The 19693-nt window shown below is 36.7% G+C and overlaps 1 protein-coding gene across 1 annotated transcript in view; it reads right to left on the reverse strand.

The window, feature by feature from the left end:
- LOC140231432 (polypeptide N-acetylgalactosaminyltransferase 2-like) overlaps positions 1–19693 on the reverse strand; it is a 136215-nt gene that overhangs the window by 97430 nt on the left and 19092 nt on the right. Inside the window, 1 exon segment of the mRNA XM_072311559.1 lies at positions 701–802. Within this exon segment, the coding sequence (XP_072167660.1) occupies positions 701–802 (102 nt within the window).

Genomic DNA, 19693 nt, shown 5'->3' on the forward strand with positions numbered 1-19693 from the left:
CATGAAGCAAAATGTTGCTCATGAGAAAAATAATGTGCATTACACAACTTTTTCTTTTCATCATACAGTGTCAAAATGCATATCACTGGGAGTATAATCATCAGAAGACCACAAGAAGTAATCATTGCTATTGTAAACTTAGCCAGGCTTAAAGGTCTTATTTACCTTTGGGAGCAGTGATCTAAAAATGTTCAATGTGTAGGTCTGTTGTATAACAAAACATCCTACTATATAAAATGTGTATAATAAAGCCTAAAATATAAGGAGATATCAGTATTTTTCTCAATAAACCATAACTGTAGATGGTTTAGTCTGGAAACATTTTTATTATAAATATTGTTCATATTTTGTGTATATAACAACACTTAACATTTATTATATGGATTCAATTTATTACAGTGGTTGTTTTTATCCCTAACTCACATTTTAGAACTATTTTAAAGCACTAATGCTGGGTTTTTGTTTCATCTGCAAATGGTAAATTATGCCTTTAAATTCTACAACATGCACTTCTCTACAGTGACCTATCATAGTGACATCAAAGTGACATACTTCATCAGACTAGTCTTCACTCAAGACAAATAGAAATACTGACTGAACAGACATCAAGGCAATCAAAAGATGCAGAAAAGAAGCTGGATGTCAAGGCTACCACATTCTGGACTGATTCATCTCTTTCTGCTCGTATTCATGGACCCACCTGATGACGGTCCGCATCAACGTGGATCGCGCTTCGTTGTGGAACGTGATGATGACAGACGTGGGCGGCAGCCTCGACACATCGTACGGTCTTTTGTGACACCTTCATGAGAAAAACACGGAAGGAGTGAAAAAAAGTGTCATTTTTTTCACCTAAAGTGAGCAAACATGCATTCCTATATCAATCTTGTGAATCTAACTCAATCAATGATAAAATAGAGAGGCAGATTGCATGGGTTTTGACACAGAGGGTAGTAGTTGTACCGACTCTCAGAACAGACGGCTCATGTGGTATGCATTAAATGTGAAAGGAGGAAAGGATCTTCAGAGTGTAATGAACCAGGGTCTGAAATGCTAGGAAGTAGAGGAGATACTCCCAAGATGTAGGAATTACCATCTGCTAAAAATAGAATTTCAAAGCCAGACTGGGAGACAGTTTCGGTCAATCCCCTCAACATTCTCTGTATTCATCAAAATTACTGTATATGCAGATATTTTCGCGAATAACGAGGTCATAGACATTTTCGCGCAATAGTGTTTTTGCAAATCGACGCCGACGCTTACGTTAAGGCTTTATCAACAGTGCATGGAGACATTTTCGCATGTTGTTAAATTCACGTTCCAACTGTGATTTGCGAAATTCGCGAAAATTAAACCCTCCCGAAAATAACAGCTTATATGAATTGATGTTCCTGAAAAAGATATCTAAATTATAACTGGCATTATTTTTTTGGCTGCTGAATCCATTAAAGACCTCCAATCTAAATTGAGCTTCAGTAAATGTTTTTGAGATGATGCCTGCCCATCATCATTTGCAAAAATTTGCCAAAATTTGCCAAAATTCGCAATGTCCAGAACAATTAGTAACGAATGAGGTAAGACAGTCTATCAACAGCGTAGTAAGTGGGAAAAAAAAAACTTGCATAACATGTTCAAAGGCACCACTGCCCTATGGATCTCTTTAAAACTGCTCCAAATTTTTTTAAAAATATGCTTGGATACACTTTTTTATAATGATGGTAACTGAGTAGGTCTGAGATGAAACTTCCAATCATCTCTGCAGCATGATTCCCAAATCAAATCATGTTAAGCAGTCTGGAGGCATTTTCTAACTGAGTTTGGTTCGATTCTGGAGAGTCTAGAAAATGTAAACTTGATGGGGGTAGATCGAGGAGGCAGAGTTTAACTGTGAATTTACTTCCATTATATTGCTAGATATACTACATACTCATGCAAAAGGAAACAGAAAGACGGTAATATTCAGATCAGGTTTTCAGGCAAACCTAAAGACTGTCGACTTTTAAATGTTGTCATTATTCGATTGACAGCTACAGACAAAAATTCTATGAAGATTGGGATTGATTCCAGAAGAGCACTACCTTTGATTATCCTTTCCCCGAGATATGTTTACTCAAGAAAATGACATTAGAAGCCATATTAGAACTCATTTCACACATGTTTATGAGTGCGCTATACAATAATTCTGTCAATGTTTGTGCATCCATCTTTTAAAAACCAAATTGCCCAGGGCATCGACACATAAATCAAATTTCCAGCGGTGAATGCACAAGCGCAGAGTTCAAACGGTTTCTTACCCTGCGCACGCTTCCAAGTGCGTAATAATGACAAGCATTATATCATGACACTCAATGGCTGAAAGTTATTCACTCCACAAGCAGTTAACGAGCATCAAATCTTCATCAGAAAAAAGAATAAAAGCTTCTGGCCCTCTTGCTTTGAGCAGCCCAGGATGTTGAGAGAGAAAATTCTGATCATTACTCTTTCAGCCTGGGCTTAAATGACACATCATCAAGATATGGGACTCTTGGGAGCCATTTTTAAAGGATCACATATATCAGTGATTTCCCCCCAGAAAGGATATGAACTCAGCTGAACTAAACTAAACCAAACTCTAACGACCAAAGGCTCTGACCAAAAGCTCACTCACATACATCATACTTAACTCACTTAATGCACTGCACAATGGCATACAAGTAATTCACAGTCACACAATGATTGGGAAAGTGCAAAGGAAGATGCTGATGGATAACACGCCAGGATTTTTACTCTAGTTGGGAATAAATATGGTAGACTTAATCACTACCGACAGCCAACCACAACAAATATCAATTTCAGATACTGTATATGACATACATTTTGCAAGGTTTATATTTTTGCGAATCTTGGGAATCGCATGCTATTCACAAATCGAACAACACTCAAAATTTTAAAATCTGATCTTGACATGAATGTGACATGCACACATACATTTCTCCATTCATTAATGTACTCCAAAATGACAAATTTAACCACAACAATGACATTGTCCGAAAGTCCTAATTCATTAAAAATTGGATTTGCTAAATAATTGGCATAAACAGTAAATACTATGTAACAAGATAAAGCTGTTCTATCTGATCTAAGTGATATAAATATATTCAGCACATAATCATTGAGAACATTTCACTTTCACATTATCTAAAGACTCATAAGGAAAAAATACATGCTCTATTAGAATTCCACACCAATCAAACAATGACATCCATCTATGGAAAGCTGATAATCTACATTCTTTGGGGTGGAAGGAGACTTCATCTTTTTCTCACAACCTACGCTATGGTGGACTTTTGGAAAGGACTCATCTGGAATGTCTTAGATTTCATCTGCACAAGTCCTTAGATTTACAAGCTGATTCCATTTAGTGTAAAAGCTGTTATTTTCACATACAGATATTTTCATAAGTGAGGAGGTAACAGACATTTATATGTGATGCTGTTTTCACGATTTGATACTGAGGCTTATTGCAAATGCACTAATGCTTGTCTGTTTGCAATATTTTCAGGTGTTGTTGAATTCATGGCCTAACAGTGATTCGTGAAATTTCCAAATATCAAACCCTTGTGAAAATAACAGCTTTATCTCCCCTCAGTGATAATGTCTTTTTCTATGATGTAGCATGGTGCCAGTAAAATGTACACTTTACCAAAACATTAATGTTGTTTCTCTCTGCAGTGAGTCTTGCTAACAATTCAGAAAGCATCATTTGGCACCAATGTTCACCTCCCAGCATACATGTCACACTCTATAGATTTTTTTGCAAACCACACATCACTCTGCCATGTTTAATTTTCTCATGTGAATGGACTAGGGGAACTTTGTCGGGTGCAAAAGTACTCAAGTAGATGGGCCAGGGGGATCACCCGGCCATCCACGAGGGCTCACTTTCATGTCTGGGCATTTGGCGAGCAGCTAGGGAAAACAAGATTGATGGTCTCTCCCAGAGCTCTGGATGAGCATCCTGTGCTCCTTTCTGAAATGCTAGTACCTATGAGCTTGGTTCCATCAACATCCAGGAGTGATGAGGAATCATCAATTCTTGAGAAAGGAGCACTTTGGATCCAAGCTGGGGTGATTGCGTCCGGAAATAAAAAGTATCGCCTTGCACACTCATTCCTAAAACAGCCTATTGAAGTAATCAAGTCCAGAGTATGTAGTCGTTTGTTTGTTTGTTTGTTTTTTTCTTCTTCTGTTCTTTTCATCAGATATAAACAAGCTAAAAAGTAATACAATAAAAGACTAACCTGGGTTATCATGATTCAATGAAATTTCCTTTACACTAGAATGTAAATAATCTATCAATTCCTGGGACAATTTGTCTAAGAACAGAAATCACAATCTTTAATCACCACTAAATTTTCTTTGTCAGATAAAGATACACTCTGGTGATGACTTGATAGTTTGATGTATTTTGATTAACCCATAGAGCCTCAAGAGAATCTTGATGGTAAAATCATAATTTTTCCAAAGGGCGTAGCTGTTGACGTGATGCACTTTTATGAAAGCAATCTTATTTTCACATGTTTAAATATTCTCTGCAGAAAGCAGTTTAATACAAAATATTATCCAGTGTGAGTTGAACAAGCTGATTGTGAGAAGAATGTTACTTCACATACATAAAAACATTACTTTTTTTTAGATGAATCTTGCACTCCAATCATCTAAATCATTCAAACAGCAGCCCAAAATCAGAGTAAGAAATGGATTGATTTTGCAGCATTGACAACTTGCATGAATAATGTCAAGCACAAAGTTGCAACAAACTTGTTGCCATGTTAACACAAGAATACTGTGATGCACTACTGTCAATATCTACAGTCATATAAAGGAGGCATGCAAATCAAATTACAGAGTTATGTGTCATTTGGGACAAAAAAAGAAAGAAAGAAAGAATTTGAGCACTTTGGTGGTGACTGCGACATAATGGGAACTAGACTCGGAATTTGTCAACACTGACAAATTAGGTGATCCGATCTATTGGGAAATCAATGATTTGAGTCCTGATCCCAATAGGCATGATCATACAGGTTTCATCTGTGTTGAGGGGACATTGGCCATGTGATGCATGGAGTCTCATTTAGAAAAGGGAGTCAGACCTGCCATCTTTGGTACCGAATTCCGTATGCACTAACGAAGATACAGAATGAAGTATATTTGACCTTTGACCCCATTTTGCACACCAAAGATGGCATCTGAGCAAAAAGTAGTTATTTTGTGAAATGATTCTTGTAACATGGTCTTTGCGTGTGCAAAATATGGGAAAGATAGGACAAGTATTCACCAAGATACATGATGAAACATTTATGACCTTTGACCCTAATTTACATACCCAAGATGGTGTCCGATCAAGTAGTTGTTATTCTATGAAATTATGTACGTGACATGAACTAAACATGTGCAAAATATGTGGGTGATAGAGGCTGTTTTTCTTGAGTTATTGCAAAGAAAGCTGCAGAAAGAAAGAAAGATCTCAATACATCGAAGATAAGCTTTAATTTCAACCAAGTTTTTTAGCATGATCCAGACATCGTATGAAAAAACAAAAGGCACATTGCTGATAGCACAAAGTCTCAGCTACAACATATTAAAATCTGGGAGAAATTCACCGAAGAGTAAGTGAGCTAGTGCTCGATAAAGACCGTCATGTCAATTTTGGTTTCCAGAAAAATTCCCTCCCATAGAGATAACACGTAAACTGGTTAAATTTGACAAGGTTACATTATCCATTTTCACGAGGTGAAGACATCATCCGATTAAATCTTTGATGAACAAAACTTAAAGAGTATTAAATTGGCTACAACATACTAAAATCTGGAAGAAATTCACCGAAGGGTAAGTGAGCTAGTCGTCGATAAAGACAATCAGGTCAATTTTCACATCTAGAAAAATTCCCTCCCATAGAGATAACACGTCATAACGAAGATACAGGAAGAAGTACATATGACCTTTGACCCCACTTTGCACAGACAAGATGGCATCTGAGCAAAAAGTTGTTATTTTGTGAAATGATCCTTGTAACATGGTCTTTACGTGTGCAAAATATGGTAAACATAGGACATGTATTCAGTAAGATACAGGATAAAACATTTATGACCTTTGACCCTAATTTACATAGCCAAGATGGTGTCTGATCAAGTAGTTGTTATTTGTGAAATAATGTACGTGACATGAACTAAATATGTGCAAAATATGGTGGTGATAGGGTATGTTTTTCTTGAGTTATTGCAAAGAAAGTTGCAGAAACAAAGACATATTTCAATACATTGAAGATAAGCTTTAATTTCAACCAAGTTTTTGGACGTGATGCCGACTCCGTATGAAAAAACAAAGGGCACACTTACGATAGCCCACGGTCTCAGCTACAACATACTAAAATCTGGGAGAAATTCACCGAAGCATAAGTGAGCTAGTGCTCGATAAAGATAGTCATGTCAGTTTTCATTTCCAGAAAAACTGCACTCCCATAGAGATAACACGTAAACTGGTCAAATTTGACAATGTTACTTTTAATCCCTTTTTAAGAGGTGATGTAGTCATCCAATCAAAATGTTGTTATTAAATGACTGAAAGACCATTTAATAAGCTACAACATATTGAAATTTGGATGAAAATCAACAAAAGAATAAGTGAGATATGCTTGAGTGAACTTAAAATTCGATGACGTCATTTTGAAAATTTACTTTTTTTAGTTTATTAAGAAATTTGATATCTTTTCATCATTTTTCCAGCATCGCCAACCCATGAAATGACATGTACAACTCATCAGCTTTCAGAATATGTAAAAAAAATGGGGGGTCACCGTCCATCTTGACGAGTAAAATCGGATTCAAAATTGGCGGTTTTTTGGCATTGTTGCACTGTATATCGCCATTGACGCGCGCGCGGAATTTCAACTTTGACAGGCCCGTGTGACGTCATATTGAATCGGATTGACTTGAAACTTGGTAGAAATATTCCTTGACATTTCAGGCATCCGATAAGTGTAAAAAAATGGGAAATTTCTATTGCATAAGAGCTGTGCGTGCGTATATGTGCGCGCGCGTACGCGTCCGTCCAATTTTTTCAATTTTTCAAAAAATGCTCCGATTGGTCTGAAACGTGTGCAAAAAAAATTTGAGCTCGATTTGAGCATACAAATATTTCAACGCGCGCATACGCGCACGTTTTAAGAGAAAATATGAATTTTGATTATATGAGAAGAATGCGCTTGACTTGAACTATATGTGACGTAAATTTCATTGAAAAATTCCATTCCATTAATGAGATAGGAGTGAAAATGTGTTTTCATATAATGACGTCATAGTGACGTCACGGTCGACTGATCACTATGATTTTATAAAATTTGTCGTCTTTGGGACATGATACATATATGGTATGAGTTTGAAGTTGATACTCTGAGTACTTTCTGAGTACGTAGATACACAACTTTTGTCCAGAAATAAAGAAAGAAGAAGAACAAAGAATCCGTACAGATACAGAAGGTGATCCGAGAGGATACTCGGATCACCTAATGAGCCAAATATAGCACATCCTGTTTGACCAGTTCAGTGACTTATCCCATCCTTACAGCTCTCTAATCCCATAGACATTCTGCACTTCTCACTTCCACAATTAGTAGAGCAAGGGCTCATGTGTAAGGCTTGGGCAAACACTATGAAAGCCATACATGAATGATGAATATGTCTGGTGCTAACCTTTGACCATTGCACAATTGAAATGCAAACACACAAATAAATAGAATATTATGCATACTCTAGGACCTGTTTCTCTGTTATTCACAGGATATACCATATATGATTTCAGAATTCCTCATCTAACAACTTAGTCCACAACTTACACACATGAATTTTGTTTCATTTCTGTACGTGTATCTCCAACTTTAGCAACAATGAAAACAAACAAAATATGAAAATATGATGAAAGCAAACCAAATATTAAAATATGATAAAATCATACAAAATAGTATGGTAATGATCCCTTTCATTTCATAATAATCACCATTCAATGAGAAAAGAGAGAAAACAATTAGCATTTATACAAATTGCTTGGTATATCTGTTATTAAATATCAAAGTGGAGGGGAGATAAATACTCAAAAACAGATTTCACATCTAGAGTCCAACCTGTATGGCAGTCAAAACAAGGAAAAGAAATCTACAAAGAAAAACAGCGCTTTTACTCTTTTGATAGTTATTTTGCACTTTTCCCCCTGGAACGCCACTCTTATATAGCTTCACACGTACATCCCGGCAGCCAAAGTTAGTATTAGCCTCTTTTTTTGCAGGGAAGGTGTGAGTTGAAAACGACAACGGTAGCTCCCAACACACCATTGATCTATGCCTGCTAGCTTACCTGGGGAAATAAAAATGGGGTCAGCTTGTCAAATTATCACTTGCTAAGTGAACTGTGAAAGCCGCCGCGGGCCTTTATAGCACTAAGACAGCCACAACAACAATTAAAGTCCATGTGTAGTTCTATAGGAAAGCTTCCAAAATGTAGACAGACAAAAATCCCCCACACATCACAATCATCATAGATAATTACCTTTATACAAAAGTAAAGAGGGACCATAACAACAGAGATATATATATAAACTGATACATCCTTCAAAAAATGTAAGTACTCAGAAAGCAGCAAAAATGTATAAGAACAAATTCTCTTTAAATATCTCACATTCATTCTAACAATTATCTTTGAATAGAATTTTTAATAATACTTATAGATTATGTGGAGCAGAAGAATGAAAAGGTTTTTCAATGATAAAAATACCTGACCATCATTCCTGTAGGGTAGCCTCTTTATGTCACATTAGCACTGCTCTTTCGGAGGGACCTGCTATTACCATTAAATTGGCATAAATAACCAGGTATTCACTTTTGCACCTTGGTCAAGAGGGACGTTAGAAGTGAAGCATCATATCCAAACGATGTATGTAAGTACTGCCCATGATTTTAACTCAGAATCTGCTTTTTACGAGTCTAGGGTTGTATCTGCTGCACCACAGCCCACTTTACTCACACACAGTATTTTGTTATCTCCTGTACCAATGGTCCTGTTCAAACACAACAAAAATTAATGGTTTTCTCAAATTGTTTTCTGCACTACAGGAGGCAAACAATCTGTAAACTCTGGAAGTGGATACACACACGCATACAAATTACACAGCCTGGTTTTCTGTCGTAACTGTATTAAATGTAAAAATACAATGACAATAATGTGGATGCTGTAAGATTTGTACCAAGAGATTGATAATCATATTACTGCACTGAAAGATAAAAGTATGTAACTTTGTTGGACATATCCATAATCACGCTGGTTGCTAGTCACTTATTTAACAATCTACACTGTAGACTAAATGTCTCGTTTTATGTAATTTTATTCTTCTAGACTTTGCATATAACATGAACTTTATTGTGCTGTGAATCAGAATGAAGCTGCATTCACGGCATCTCAGAATCAAGGGCAGGTATGTAAAGCCTATAGCAACTGAACTAAAAGTGTGATGTTGAGAGCAAATTTGAATATTTGTGATCATCACTATTGGTTATATGTGAGCAAATGTCTTTTTAGTTATTTAGATAGAGTTGCATCCTCTTGCAAGCAAGACCTCCAATTTGTAAGGAACTTAAATTGCCACATGAAGAAAAGCGGCTGACTGCAATTTGAGTGACACATGATAGGCCAAAGATTTACCAATGATTGTTGCTTTTGCAGGTCTGTGTGTTTTCACAAATTCCACTAATGATGCTATGTGAATCCAGAAGTTTGCTTTAACAACACTTAAACATCTCTGTTAAATCCACATATCAACACAGTAAAAGCATTCAGGTATTTTCTTTACGCTTCCCCTATGACTGTATACAAATGTAATCTTGTTTGTCTCATTATTTTGTAACTTTCACTACTGTTTTTCCAGTCACTTACTTCCAGAATGAATATTGGGGAAATATTGATGTAGCAATGTTTTAGTGTTACAAAAAAAATCAAGAGAATTCTCTGTTGCATAGACCAACTGATTTTTGTTTATTCTGTGGGAAAATATTATTTGTGTAATGATTTCCCCAATAAATGTTCAAGGATGCAAAAGGATGGTATATTCCCACACATCATGTATGGGAGAAATCAATTTATCTTTCACATATTTAGAAAAAAAAAAGTTTAAACATATTCATTTAAAACCAGAGAACAATTATTCTAAAAATGTCATCATAATCAAGTGAGATACAAAGATGTTGCTTCTAACGGCTCAGTGATGGGTCCCAATGTATGACGATTTAATGATGCTATATCCAAGCTGTCAAAACATTTGCAACAGTCACAATTTCCTGTTACTTCATTTGGACTGCTTTCAGCCAAGCCAAATATCATGTGAAACTTCCCTATAAGTAGACACAGCTCTTACCATGCAGAGTTTACCCAATTAATAAATTAAAAGTATCCCAAAGAGAAAGCAACAGAATGTTTGAAATATATTATGTATGTATGTATGTACGTATGTACATATGTATGTATGTGTATGTAGGCCTATGTATGATTTTACAGAACATTTAATATCATTGCTTCCTATTTCTACCCTAAATTATTCTTTTGTACCAAGAGATTGATAATCATATTACTGCACTGAAAGATAAAAATATATAACTTTGTAGAACATATCCATAATCACGCTGGTTGCTAGTCACTTATTTAACAATCTACATCGAAGACTAAAATTAATGTCTCTTTTTATGTAATTTTATTATTCTAGACTTTGCATATAGCTTCTTTATTGTGCTGTGAATCAGAATGAAACTGCATTCACAGCATTTCAAAATCAAAGGCAGGTATGTAAAGCCTATAGCAACTGAACTAAACGTGATGTTGAGAGCAAATTTGAATGTTTGTGATCATCACTATTGGTTATAATGGCTCAGTGATGGGTCCCAGTGTATGACGATTTAATGATGCTATATCCAAGCTGTCAAAACATTTGCAACAGTCACAATTTCCAGCAAAGACTATCTGTTACTTCATTTCAACTGCTTTCACCCAAGCCAAATATCATGTGAAACTTCCCTGTAAGTAGACACAGCTCTTACCATGCAGAGTTTACCCAATTAATTTTAAGTTCCCCAAAGAGAAAGCAAAAATAAGGCACAGAATGTTTAGAATACATTATGTATGTATGCATGTATGTATGTACGGTATGTATGTTTTTACAGAGCATTTCAAATCCATCCTTCCTTCCTATTTCTACCAAAAATTATTCTCTTTTACTTTCTTTTTTTATGTCATATATTATTATATATACCCTAGGAGCATGACCACAAAGGCATGTTTTTGTTTGGCCAATCTTTATTCTACTTGAAGCTGCTTCAACCCACATACTGTATGAAACCTTGTCCACACAACAAACCGATCCATTACAAAGTCGACTGGCAACTACAATGTGGCCATTTCGCCTTCACACTGCTCCGCAGAAATACAGCCAGGCAGATATCATGACCTGGTTGATTTTACGATTCCGCTATTGATGTGCGGGTGCACAAACTCGAACAAAAGAGTCTCACCTATTCGTGAGAGATTTTATTTCATCTGTTGGGTTTCCTTTGCCGCTCCATACCATGCAGATAAGGTCATAGACGTTGCCCCTCCAGCTGTGAAATATGCTTCGGCAGCCTCGCACTGTTGCACTTGACACTCACTTCATCAGTGCCACACTCAGCAGACTGAAAAATGGTTTTGATTAAGGTAGCTGTTTGATTTCCCTCGGCTTTGATGAATACATCATGGGGCGGCTCCAACAGAAAAAGAGGCCTTTTTATACTTGGCAGCTTCTACAATGGACATATCATGTATGAATACATTCACAAGGCAATCATAACCTGAAAATGAAGACCCTCTTACATCTGCAGGCAACCCATACCTTCAGCATTACAACAGCAACAAAATAAAATGAACAAACTCGCATCAAGAAACACTACCTTTTCCTGCTGCTGTATTGGAAGAAAGTCTTAGACTTCTGTTAAACCAGAACTGTACGTGTGTATTTTAATTTCCCAAATTTTGCGAGAGCTAAGATTTGTGAAATTACAATGCATGCAAAAGTTCTTGTCTACACTATAAGGCATTGAATGAAAGTGGCATTTTGAAAAAATTACATGTCATGAAAAAAGGTTATCAACTCCATGAAAATATCTTGCTTATAGAATATGTCTCAGCCTGCAAGGTTTTGTTATTAATTCTTTCGAGGGTTAGAATGTATCGTCGGTCGTATGCCAAAAGGGCCTTAAAGAACTTCCCCTGTTATGCCAAAAGGGCACTAATTGTGTAAAAAGTCTATAGCATTAAAGGCTTTTTGGCATAACAATGGAAGTGGTTTAAGGCCCTTTTGGCATACGACCGATGATATACCTAGATCCTATTTAAGCAATAAATATGGGGCTGTGTGTAACAGGTCCAGAGCCTAAATACATGGGTCAAAGGACTGTACACACTGGTTAAGGGCCTGACCGCAGTGGTCAAGAGCCTATTAATGCCTTATACAAAAGCCTGAATGTACCGGTCAGGGACTGTATTCAATGGTCACCAGCCTGAATGCACTAGTCAACAGTCTGAATACACTAGTCATGAGCCTGAATGCACTGGTAAAGAGCCTGAATGTACTGATGAAGAGTCTGAATGCAGTGGTCAAGAGCTTGAATACACTCGTTGAGAGCCTGAATGCACTAGTCAAAAGCCTGAAAGCACTGGTCAAGAGCATCAATGCACTGGCTAAGTGCCTGAATACACTAGTCAAGAGCATGAATGCAGTGGTTAAAGGACTACACTGGTCAAGATCCTGATAAGATAGTCATAACATCAGTATTAATAGTGCACTTGTACAGCAAGTTCATATTGCTCTCTCAAAGCAAAAATAAATAAATAAATAAATAAATGAATAAAGTAATGTCTCGGCACCTTTCGGGAGGAGGCATAAAAACTGAGCCAGGTTTCACACCTGTAAAATGACTTGTTTGTAAACATGTTTAGCGTAACACCACAATGTTACATAATGGAGTGATTTTTCCATGCCTGAAAGTAAACATTTATCACATCTTTCCTGAAGATGTCTCTCAAATCATGATGACAGCCTGTTGTGCCATAGATATGATTCTAATCAAGTTTTGCTTTTTCTATGAGTGTGTTCCTGATGTGAAAACTTCTGAGACATGATTAAAATGAATAGCTTGACCTGTGTGCACTATGGCTGCATGAGTGGCGTGTGTGCATGTATCTACATGTATACATAGAACTGTAAAACATGATATATTCGCAGCATGAAAATTTCGCAAATTGGAGCTGACGACCTTTCTCACAGCATGAAATATTCGCAGATTGCCACTGGCGTCCAATGCATATTGTGTCGGCAAGAACTTTCATGTGCATTTTAATTTCGCGAATGTTGGCACTCATGAAATTCGTGAAATTAAAATGAACGCCAACATTCCTCGTTTTACAGTAATCAGGGATTTACATTAACTTTTTCTCTGGTGGCCCAGTTGGGCCACTAGGCTGTTTGAATTCGAAATTTTAGTGGCCCAAATGAGAAATGTAGTGGCCCAAATCTTAAGAAAATATAAAGATTCATTTTGAACTCTTAGCTGTCAGATCAGGCAATCAAACGATAGCCTTTTTTTTTTTTTTAATTTGGTAGCCCGACATCAATTTTTTGTGGCCCCAGACCACCACGCCACTACTAATGTTGAGTCCTGGGTATTCATGTAGTTCTGTGATTGTGTACTGGCAGTATGTGAACTTCGAGAGAGTTCCATGTTTGATTGGCAGGGAGTAGAGTTAGTGACACAGCTGTTGTACTGTAAAAGTGGATATTTTTGCAGCATTGAAATTTTTGCGCATTTGCGCAACCAGAAACTAGCATGAAAATAAAAGCACGCAAATATTTTTGCTTGCCATACGTTCCAGTAGTTGATGTCTTGATTCCGCGGAATTAAAAACACACAAAACTCTTCTTACCCGGCTGAGCGCCAAAAATTAGTCACGCGAAAATATCCACTTTTACAGTATGTATTTTAGTAAATGTTGTTTACAAGTATTGGTTGGCAAAGTTCACAAATTTCACTATCTGAACACTGCAACTCTCCGTAAAAAACACTTCAAAATGCATTACAGAAATGTGATTACAAATGAGCACATATGTGTCAATCTGAAACGATAAGAAACGATCATCATTTGGCTTTGCCACATTGTAGAACACAGCGCTACCAGCGATCTACAGTGCCCTCTCTAGTTCATCTCCTTAATTCAATCCATTAGATTTGTTTAGATAGATTTGTTTTGTAAATGTGAATGTTGAAACTGGTTGTAGTCCAAGAAACGATCATTATTTGGTTTTACCACATTGTAGAACACAGTGTTACCACCGATCTACAGTGCCCTCTTTAGTTTGTCTGCTTAATTTAATCCGATTAGAATAGTTTTGTAAATGTGAAATATGCATTATATTTTTTCTTTTCCTATGGTCTGTTCCATCCTATCAGTTTCTCCTCTGTTTCTTTCTCTCTTTGTCCATCCTCCTTTCATTTTGACACTTTTTCTTTCAGTTTCCCCTTTTTTATCTTCGTTCTTTTGTCAGTATTGAGCTTAATTACAATTACAACCTCCTATGTTATGCTGCTCTTTTTTTTTTTTCTAATTGCACATGTGGCACTTCGTATGTGTACTTCGTATGTGTAGCTCGTTGCTGCTGTTGATGGTATTTTTTTTATCTGTAATCAATTTGAAAGATTTTTCCGAGCTCTTTTTGAGTTTTTTTTTCTCTGTTCCATTTTGTTTTACCCCTTCTCTTTGATTTCTCTTGATTTCTCCATTCGTCCCCTCTCGATCTATGTCGCTGCTACCCTTTCATTACTTTATTCGCTTCCACACCTGTTTGCGAATACTTATTCACACCTGTTCACGAGTACTTATTTTTCTCTCTGCTCCGCTTTGTTTCCCTCCTTGTCATGATCCCTATGTTAGTTTCTTCTCTCTCTCTCTCTCTTTATTTTCTGGTTGTCCTCTTTTATTTCATATCCGCTTCCAGACCTGTTCGCGAATACATATTCATTCTAACATCTCCTATTCAACTCCCATGGTGTTTCTTCTCTTTGTTTTTGTTTTTTCTCTCATTCTCTTTTCGAATACTAACAGCCTTGATTTTTTTTTTTTTTTTTGTGGGGGGGGGGGGTGTCACTGCACATTACGATGTTCGCATCATACTGGGTTTTATTTTCTCATAACTTTATTTGCAGTTGGATGAAATTAATTTGAATATCTGTGTATGACTGCATTCATTTCCAGTTGCTAGTTTTTTAATCCAAAATTTATTTATCAATTTGAAAATATTAAAAGATTTTTACTGTGTGAATTATATGTAATGAATATCATGTACATTGTATGTGAGGGTGTGAGCAAGTTCTCTTCTGTTGATGCCTTATCTTTGTTGTTAAAGTTGGTGTGATCAATTTTTATGATAATGTGATTATAGTGTGGCATTTTTTTTCGGGGGGGGGGGGGGTTGTCAATATGAATCAGTTGTTGTGTAAAGTGTCAGTTTGTTTTATTTCTTTTCTATTTGTTTCCCTGTAAAGTTGTAAAGCTGTAAAGTTTGATGTGAACCAAATATGGTTAGTCTTCGGACTTTTATTTGGTGTTGTTTTAATAAAACCGAAATTGAATTGAATTGAATTGAATCGAATTGAATTGAATTGAATTGAAACTCTAACACATCATTTTTCAACACTCCACACCTAAGACCTGTCATTCAGTAACTTATCAACAATTAATAGCCACCATAAAAAGCAGTGCACTCCAAACCACTGGAGCGAGGGTGCATACTTGGGCAATCTCCCGCAAATTAAATATTTGCATTTGATTTGTATTCTCTTGCCAGCTGTTGCACCTCAACAGACACTGAAGCAAAGCTTGCTGTGCAAACAGGAACCGGGCAGAAACTTTTGATTCTAAAATCACGGCCTAGGTGAACCCAAGGCATTTTATGTCACCTTTAATAAGAACTCAATCACTCTCATTGAAACGGTTGCCAGGTTTCATAACAAACCAAATGCAATTTTCCCAGCAAAACACCGCTAGACTGATAAACCATAGCATTTGTTCCATCCACTTCATACCCTGTCTTCGGGTAAATCTGTAACAGCTCATCCACTGTATAAATCAATCATACTGGATAAAAGGGTAAGGGAGGTGAGAATTCAATCCTATTACTAAAGGGGACAAGGGCTTTATCATTCGGGCATATATGCTCTTTTCCTTGAGCATGGGTGCGTGGGTCCTTGATGGCTGGTATCAGCCCTGGGCCCCAGTTGCTAGAAACTCGATTTAACGCAACTTCACATCAAACACAAGTATCGCCCGCAAATTGCTTTTGATCCCTGCGTTTCCTTGCTAGAAGAGACTTGCGTTTGATTCTCATTAATTATTCAGATTTAAATCATTGTGGACAAGGATGGTCTGAAATTAGTCGAAATAAACCCCAGCAAATAGCAAGCGTATCGTCCATACACTGCCACAAGCTACGACAGTAGATATCGAAAAGTATGCTTAAATATGTAGCATGCTTAAGTAATGAAGTTTTACAGAACACTACTGGTACTTTAGGATTAAAGATAATATAAAGTTTTGGTACCTCAAAAGTTTCCCTGAATTTCCTTGTCTTAGTTTGTGTTTCAGGTTAAAATACCTTTCATATAACTAACACTGTGAGACTTACTCGCCCCAAAGTGCTCTCATGTCTTAGTAATCATGCAATAATGGTTTCGTACCAGAGCCCTTAGTTTGACTCGCCGCGGTACTGCGAGGTACTCAGTAGTACACGTATTGTACGATATTGCATGATAACTGCGACCAGCAGCCCCATACGCATAGCTAAATGGGGCTTCACATTGTAGCATTCAGGATCATGACAGACTAGTATCGTGGGTAAATATCAACTTAAAATCCAAAAATTTCTTCAATTTGAAGACTTACCAGTTAAGTTGAAGTATTGAAAACAGGCTTCGGGCAACGTTTGGTTCTGCCAATAGTCCCTTTCTGTTCGAATTGATGACTGAATGTGATTCAGTCGAGAGGACCTTGGGAGAGCTACACTGAATACTACAGCCAGCGCATGCGCACACATCACATGCGCACAAGTTTCAAATCCATGAACGGATAAGATGTCTGTGTGCCCATGCGCTGGCCGTCAATTCAGTGTAGCTCTCCCAAGGTCCTCTCAATCTTTAAAATGGCTTTGATACCTCGATGTGCACAGAATTTGCTTGTTTAAAGATAAACTCACGGTCATGCTGACTTCAGTCCCTGAAAAACACATTCTGTGATATGACATTGAAATCAGTAAGTGGGACTGCAGGATATCATCTAAAGCTGTGGCAAGTTCATTGGCAAGGAGTTTTTACGATCGCATTTATCGCAGCTTGTAGTTTACACATTCGAATAATTCCCGACACGTGCGAATCGTGAGATCTTTATTTCATAAGTTTGATCTTCAAATGCTCTGCTGAAGCAAAACAAAAAACAAAAAAAATGCTAATTACAATAGAAAGTGTGTGACTCAATTTTGTGGGGTTGTCATTGCAAGGTCGCCTACATACAGCATTACACGTATAATATCTCTATGAACACTGCTTTGCTGTAGCTAGCTTGCAACACATACATACAGTATGTACGTGTGCATATGCAATGCTATCTTTGTTAGACAACAATCAAAGGGGCGGGGGTGGTCGTTCGCTTATGGACAATATTAGACAGTGTATATTAAACTTATCAACCGACAACATTTCTGTAGGCCTAGTTGATGAAAACCGACCTTCTTATGAATTCCTGCAATGTTTTAGCAACTGATTTTACTTTACACAATTTGATAAAGGTCTGTTGAACAAAAGAAAATATAAAGAAAATTCCACAAAAATTCACTTTTCTAGCATTAATAAAGAGCATTTGACTAATGGCTTTCAGAAAGCAGGGGGAATAATTGCTACCTGTAACATATGTCAGTATCAAGTTGATGGAATGTGTAATTTTCACGAAAAATTAATTTTTGTGGAATTCCCTTTATATTGTCTTTAAATTGTTGTCCACACACACATCATAACCTCTAGTAGTCTCCTCATCAAGTGGTTCCAACACCAAAACTTTAAAAATTCATAACTTTTGCATTGATTGTCTGATTTTCCTCAAACTTTCACTGATGTGTTCTACAAATATCAATGCTTTCACTCAATCTGCATTGCTCTTTGGGTTTGGGTTTCCTTTAAAGTCATGGCAATTGTATTTCAAGGATTTTTTTTTTTCCGGGGGGGGGGGGGGGGGTTGTAGGTTTGGTTTTTAACTTATTAACATATTGAGTTATTAACTTAGTTTTCATTCCATCACAGTGATTCTTGATTGGAAATTCTACCACTTGTGAAATTGCCTTACAGATCTGAATTTGTAAAATGCTATCCTTGCAAAATGTGATATCTATTATACACAATAGTACGTGGGGAAAAAAAGGAAAGAAAACAAATGCTGACAGGTCTTTTTTTTTTTCTTCGAGCACAAACCATGACCAAAATGCCCAGAATTTTTAAAATCTGTTTGGCCAACAATGTATAGGCCTTGCACAAAAAACCTGCCAAAGTTATATGGTTTGAAGCAACCTTCAATAAAAAAAAAAAAAAAAAAAAAAAAAAAAGACAGCATGGCAATTATGGCTAGACTAAACACATTTATTTGATTAGCCTTGCTTCCATGCTACTGAATATTTTTCCCTCACCTGTCTTTCATAATTAAAAGCAATTGCACCAATCTGGAAATGGATCATCCCTTCAGTTATTTGCCTATATTTGCCCTTGGTAAACCAGCACATACAGAAGAAGTGCAGTCTTTACTCAGGATTGGTCGGGAAATATATCAGCTAAACTCATCTTATATGAGGATGACAAGAAAGAGAGCTCACAAGCTGGACAGAAGGCTACAACCCTTCCAATGTTGAGGAACACAGTGTGAAACAAATACCCTTCAAGGGCAACATGCCAATTATTTCTCTAAGAGACAGGATTCACCAAATAGATGAGCTATTTATTCTGTCTGCAATGGGAGATGAATATTATTGGGATCATTCTGCAGCCCATGGTGAAAGAGAAGCACAAAATATTGTGGTAGGACAGGATGTGACATTTGATATCAGAGAAATCGAATTCAATGACAACTTTGTTACCCAATACATTACAAATGAATGTCACAACCTAGGACCCCAAAACAGCAGCAGATGTCCTTCTACTTTTATAATGGTGATGAGACCTATGTGAGAGGGTAATGCTATTAAAATTATGCCTTTGAGTCTCAAGTTCTGGTTATCAAACAATAAAGGCACAATAGGATTTCATACATAGCAAGAGCTATGACAGTAGTTTTTTTTTTTTTTTTTTTTTTTTTTTAAGGCATTGTGTCTGACAACATTCCTTTATTTCCTCAACATATGGCTTATCTTACTATATCACACATATTAACATTTGTTAGAAAGATCCTACATCTTGCAATTCCAAGGTCACGCAATTATCTTGACATTCGACTTTGCTACCCATTCTACATTGGGACTTTTCTAAACAGTGAGGTAGCATGATCATAATGGAACCCTT

Source organism: Diadema setosum, chromosome 1 (assembly GCF_964275005.1).
Source record: "Diadema setosum chromosome 1, eeDiaSeto1, whole genome shotgun sequence".
NCBI lineage: Eukaryota > Metazoa > Echinodermata > Echinoidea > Diadematoida > Diadematidae > Diadema > Diadema setosum.